The following is a 6,116-nucleotide window of genomic DNA, read 5'->3' as shown; positions in this document are numbered from 1 at the left end:
CCCAGTGGAGCGAAGGCGGGTCTCTTCAGCACGAAGCTCAGCAAGCACCTCCGAGATAGGAACACGACCACGAGTAAGCAAGTGAGCCCGTCGGGGCTCAAACTCGGAGCGGAGACGAGATAAGAACTCATGAACCCTCTGAAACTCCAAGTCAGACTGCGTAGTCTGACAGCAACGACAAGTGCCACAAACAACTGTCCGCAGTGAGTCAAGCTGACGCCAGATGGCAGAGCACTGTGAATAGAACTCATCAACAGACGAGTCACCCTGCTGAAGAGCATGCTCCTGACGCACCACAGAAAGGTATAGAGCATCGCCAGAGGGCTGATAGCGCTGACAAAGATAGGACCACATCGCTGCAACAGTGCCGAGGCCCATGAACTCCGACGCAAACTAAGGGAGGACACTCGCAGTGAGAAGAGCAGCAGCTCGAGCATCATCATTGCACCACTGAGTGTAAGCAGACAGATCATCCCGGTAGACAGAAAGAGCATCAGAATATGCGGATACCTGCTGATCATAGGCATCAACAGCAGCATCATCAAGAGCCTTGGCTGCATCCCGATCAGCCTGAGAAGCATCAGCAGCAAGCACTGGCGGTACCGGCGGAACAGGAGCCACCGGAGCAACAGGGCAGGGCGGACAGGGTACCTCGCCAGAGAGAACGCCCCACAGAAGAAGACCGCGCATGTGGATACATATGAACCTCACAAACTCAGCATAGTTGGTGCCATCGAAGATCACCGAGCACCGAGGAACCGCAACATAGCCCGAGGAGGACATGAGGAAGTCACTCTGATGTTGCTGCCCCTTTTTTTTGAGTCAACTGCTACTGTAGCCCGATCTGGATCGGGAACCAGCAGCGCTCGAGGAACCAGAACGGGAACCGGCTGCGCTCGAGGAAAGAGATCGAACCAGCAGCGCTCGCAGGAGCGGGAGGTAGGCAGGGGCGGCTAGGGAGGACCGAAGCAGGGGAGGAGGGGCCGGGGACGGCCAAGCAGGCCGCAGCGGCTGGACGAAGCAGCGAGTGGCGGCGGCGGGACGAAGCAGCCAGCAGCAGCTGCAGGACGAGGCAGAGAGGGCGGCAGGTGCCTGACGAGGCAGCTAGCAGCAGCTGCAGGACGAGGCAGCCGGCGGAAGTAGCTGGGTGAGGCAGTCAACAGCAGCTACAGGAGGATCCGGGCAGGGACTGCCAGCCACGGGCGGAGAGAGCCGGCGACGAGCGGATCTGGTTACGGGCGAAGCACGCACGGAGTTGCATCGAGAGAGGCTAACCTAGCATCTGATACCATGTTGGGTAATGAGCAACTAGTATTCACTGAGGCCAGAGGCCACTACATATACATGTGTGGTAAAGTGCAGGAAACCCCTTATATAATGGGGATATACCGGAAAGAGACTATACACATCTAACAGTAACAACAGGGGTGGCGGCAGATTTTGGTGCGGCAGTAGGATGCATTAATTTGCTGTATACGAGATGTAGTATTGTATTTGATCAAATTTTCTTGGGTTTATTCTTGAAGGTCGCTACTAGCAGGGTGAGTGTTTGTTCGCACATGTTCTTTTACTATTAAGTTTGGTGTTTATAGAGCTAATTTAAAAGCAATCATCAGTCAACTGTTTTATCTCCGTCATCTTTTGCGTTGGGTGCCACATGGTAGTAGGAGATAAGCGCTCCATTTACGACAGGGAAAGCAGAAGAAAGCAGCAAATTGATCCGATCCGTAAAACGTCTTCTCCTTCTCACCCTTGCTCCTGTTCCTCACCTCCTCTTTGCCGATTTCTCTTCCCAAATCTCATCGGTCCCCAACATATACCCAAATACTGGTATTGGTCCGAGTGTGCATCCCATATCTCTGTTTGGTTGTGAAACCAAGGTAGTGGCCCTGCAATTTTGCCCATCATTTTGGCGTCATGTTTAAAAATCAGTTTACATTTTCAGATTCATAGGTATACTCTAGTCCATTCCAAGGTAGTATTGAATATGTCTTGAAACTAAGGGAGTATTTATGCTCTGGACGTCCTTGAACTTCTCACCATTCTTCATGCAGTTTACATTCAAGATTCAACTAGTCACATCATGAAGTTTTCACCATTCTTTATTTCTGTTTTGCAAGAGGAAATAGAAAACGGAAGTACAAAGCCCACATGATTTGTGATGTGTGCACTCCCATGACAAAAAAAGAATGATAAAACAGTTTTCGGATGACTTGTTCAACACTATTGGCATGCTAAGCTGAGAAAAAAAAAACTACACACAGTCCTACACCATATATACTCACCTACCTTATGAATAAGGGTGCCAAAGGCCTTCTCTCAATACAAAAAAAAGGTGCCAAGAGTCCACTAACATAATGAGTTTGAATCTGTTTTCCTCCATATTAGTTCCAGTCCGTGGAATACTCTGAAATATTGGAGGAAAACAAAAGAGCATAGTAAGCACATACTTTTCACAGTGGCACCAAGATATTTGTAAATTTAAAATACAATCATTCCCTTGAGGAACTTGACTTGAAATACCGCACAAAGCAAGGAAGGGAGATGCTTGTGATGCGCTCGGCTTTGTTTCAGTAGGGTCGCTCAGAGAGGCTGCTGATCGGCGGAAGAATATTGATATGTGCCCACATGACTGAGCACATATATGCAGCCGATCCATATGAGCCTCAATTGGATCGCTAAGGAGGCCGAGAAGAGCTCTTTCCCAACATCGAGTGCAGCCAAGACTCGCTGATGTCGACGGTGTTTGTGAGCAAGATTGCGCTGAGCACTGAGACGATAGGCATGCGGGGGAGCTCTTGGGGAGACGCATACTTCATAGCCGCATCCAGAGCTGCACTTGAGCAATGTGCTCGAGCCGGGCCATCTCTGCCTCATGCAGTGCTGACCAAGCAACTTGATCCACCTCTTCTACCAGGGGTATAAATGTAAGGTGGTAGACATCTTTAGCACCAACGCGGCAGGTGCAGATTGGGAGCTCAACACGCCTCTGTTCAACCTAGTCGGCAACGTTATCGGTGACCTGCATGGCAGCTTCCGCGAGTACCACCCCTACTTCATAGCGCCTTAGCACCTCCACGTGTTCCAAGTCCTTCAGGTCTTAATCTGGCTTGGTGCGCCTCGCTCCGTGTGTTCCCTCGTCCTCGCAATGAGCGTCGTCGGAGGTGAAGGTGTTGAAAAGCAGGTGCAAGAGCAAGACTGATGATGCTTTAAGTTTAGCTGAGAAACGACTGGCACAAAGAGTTGCCGCTGCATCGACTAATATATGGTTACGCCTGAACAAGTCGCTCGTTCTATGTGTGTATCGTAGAAACTCAAGCAAATCACAGGAGCTAGGTAGTACTCCGTAGTTGCTTATTCCTGACCGATGCCCTCATTGAGTTGCTTTTCTGAACCTGGTGACTGAATTTTCTTCTTCTTTCTGTAAGACAAGGCCGTACCATTTCTACCTGTACATGATTGTCGATGCAGTTAGACATGTAAACTGTATATTCATTGTAGATATAATGTGAACTCCATTTTTTGCAGATATAATGAGAACTCGCAATGCAAAATATACTGATCGCTCTACTGTGAAACATTTCACAACCAATTTATCATCCGCTGTCAACACCTCCATACAAACAGGTTATTAAGTTCTAAAATGCTCATAATAGGTAGCCACTAAACTGGTCTAAGCTCCCGCTAAACCCCATTCATTCACATTAGAGATACTCGGAAAATTTTCAGAGTAAGCTCTTCTATGACACAGACATTCATACACATTAGGGCTACTCCTAGCCGATAGTGCGGCTTTGCCCATTTTGGTTGAAGCTCCTGGCATTTACGTGCATCATCGTGATTCATAAGGCCAACTTCACCGCGCGATTCCAAACGGACGTTTGTTTTGTCCGGATTCTGTCCGTTTGGGTAGGGCAATGGGGTCGTGACCGGGCGTGTCCTGGGATGCGTTGGCCGTGCGCCCAGCGCGCGGCCGCATCCGTTTGCCCCATCCTGTCCATCAGGGCCAAAAATGCCCATATTTTCATCAAAACTAGTTTTACAACCCAAATATTTGTCTGAAAATTAAAATAGTTTTACAACCCAATTGAAATTGTCTTTAATAAAATAGTTTTACAACCAAATCGAAATTGTCTTGACTGAACATAAAATGAACCAATACATCTATTGGTTGCCAATGTGATCCCACACGTACTCAACCAAGTCATTTTGAAGATTCAAATGAGTGTGCCAATCACGCATCTCACGGTGGAATTGGACAAACTGTTCAAATGTGGCCGAGTCTTGGTGCAGGGGCTCAATATTTTCACCTTGATAATCAAATCCTTGGTCGAAGATACTCTCATCATGCTCATCCTCGACGGTCATGTTGTGCATGATCACACAAGTAGTCATCACCTCCCAAAGCTTCCTTTCATCCCATGACAGTGCAGGTTTCGAACGATACCCCACCGGGATTGAAGCACACCAAAAGCACGTTCCACATCTTTTCTAGCACTCTCTTGCATTTGGGCAAATCTCTTTCTCTTCTCACCTTGGGGTTTCGAGATCGTCTTCACAAAAGCTGACCACTGAGGATATATACCATCAGCTAGATAGTATCCCTTGTTGTACTGGTGGCCATTGATCTCAAAGTTGACAGGTGGGGAGTGGCCTTCTGCAAGCCTCGCGAAGACTGGAGAACGCTGCAGCACGTTGATATCATTGTGAGAACCTGCCATGCCGAAGAAAGAATGCCATATCCAGAGATCCTGCGATGCCACCGCTTCTAATATGACAGTGCACCCGTTGACATGCCCCTTGTACTGGCCCTGCCAAGCAAATGGACAGTTCTTCCACTCCCAGTGCATACAATCTATGCTGCCAAGCATGCCTGGAAAGCCTCTAGCTGCGTTGGTCGCCAACAATCTCTCTGTATCAGCGGCAGTTGGCTGCCTCAAGTACTCTGGGCCAAACACCTCGATCACAGCCTGGCAAAACTTGTACATTGACATCAGACATGTTGTCTCACTCATACGCACATACTCATCCACCAGATCGCCTGGAATTCCATATGCAAGCATGCGGATGGCCGCAGTGCATTTCTGGTGAGATCCAAGCTTGCCAAGGGCATCCGTCTTGCACTCGAAGTATGGGTCATGAGCAACCACTCCCTCTCGGATACGATTGAACACATGCCTTGCCATACGAAAACGGCGACAAAATTTATCCGGCTTGAAAAGCGAGGTGTTCGCAAAGTGATTGGCATAGAGCAGGGCGTGGCCTCTCTCCCTGTTGCGTTTCAGGTTGGGAGCACGGCCAGGGACTGACCCCCTGTACCGAGGAAGCTGCCGTTGAATGTAGTCGTGAACAAAGGAAGTGATGGAAGAAAAACTCGTCTCCACTGTCCATACCTTTGTGGGCAAAATGTCGAACACCTTGCGGTCGTGGTGGCGAAGAGGCCGCGATGATCACCTCGACGCAGCAGGGGTGGTTGTCGGCCGGCTATTGGCCGCTCTGGAGCTCTCGTCGGAAGCTGCTGCGGCCGCCGTGGTACGCCGCCGGCGGTCGTGTCCCCTCTGCCACCGGCAAAGACGGCGACGGCCAAACCTCCTCCGATCGACGGCCAAAACTACGGCGAAAGCGTGGGCGTGGTGGCAGCCATGTCGAGACGTGGTTTGGTATGGACGGCCGGGGGCTGCGCGGTGAGGAGGCGGTCGAAGAATAGCGGCGGCGCCGGCGGCGGGGCGGGGCGGGAGAGAGAGGGTGGAAGCGTTGGGAGCGGAGGGACTGCTAGTGTCCCCGACAGGCGGGCCATGGGGGGGGGGACAAGGGCGTGCGTCGAGGCCGTCCGCGCGCGTCCGTTTCACCCCAAACCGAGCACAAGTTTGGGCCAGGGATGGGTCGAAAACGGACGGAATCCGGACATTTGTCCGTTTGAGGCCGCGCGTTGGGCCGCGCTATTCGTCCGTTTTACCCCAAACGGACGCACCCGGACAAGATGAGGTCGCGCGGTGGAGTTGGCCTAAGCCCATTCTCTGCAACCCATGCGAAGGGAGAATATCTGGTACTCCCACCTTTAGGGTGCTCCCGGTGCTCCAAACTCCGTAGCATATTTTTAAATGGTCGAAAAATTC

General features: G+C 50.6%; 1 protein-coding gene across 1 annotated transcript; it reads right to left on the bottom strand.

The window, feature by feature from the left end:
* Positions 1 to 3,354: 3,354 nt before the first annotated feature.
* On the bottom strand, positions 3,355 to 5,186 carry LOC109760217 (uncharacterized). The gene is made up of 3 exons (XM_020319051.3): positions 4,853 to 5,186; positions 4,535 to 4,714; positions 3,355 to 3,449 (listed from the first exon to the last, which is right to left on the bottom strand). The coding sequence occupies exons 1-3, from the start codon at positions 5,184 to 5,186 to the stop codon at positions 3,355 to 3,357; spliced, it is 609 nt and encodes a 202-aa protein (XP_020174640.3).
* Between the last annotated feature and the right edge of the window lie 930 nt (positions 5,187 to 6,116).

The sequence above is a fragment of the Aegilops tauschii genome, chromosome 5 (genome assembly GCF_002575655.3).
Source record: "Aegilops tauschii subsp. strangulata cultivar AL8/78 chromosome 5, Aet v6.0, whole genome shotgun sequence".
Classification (NCBI taxonomy): Eukaryota; Viridiplantae; Streptophyta; class Magnoliopsida; order Poales; family Poaceae; genus Aegilops; species Aegilops tauschii.
The sequence above is the reverse complement of the archived record's forward strand: the minus strand, read 5'-3'. Positions and strand labels throughout refer to the sequence as shown.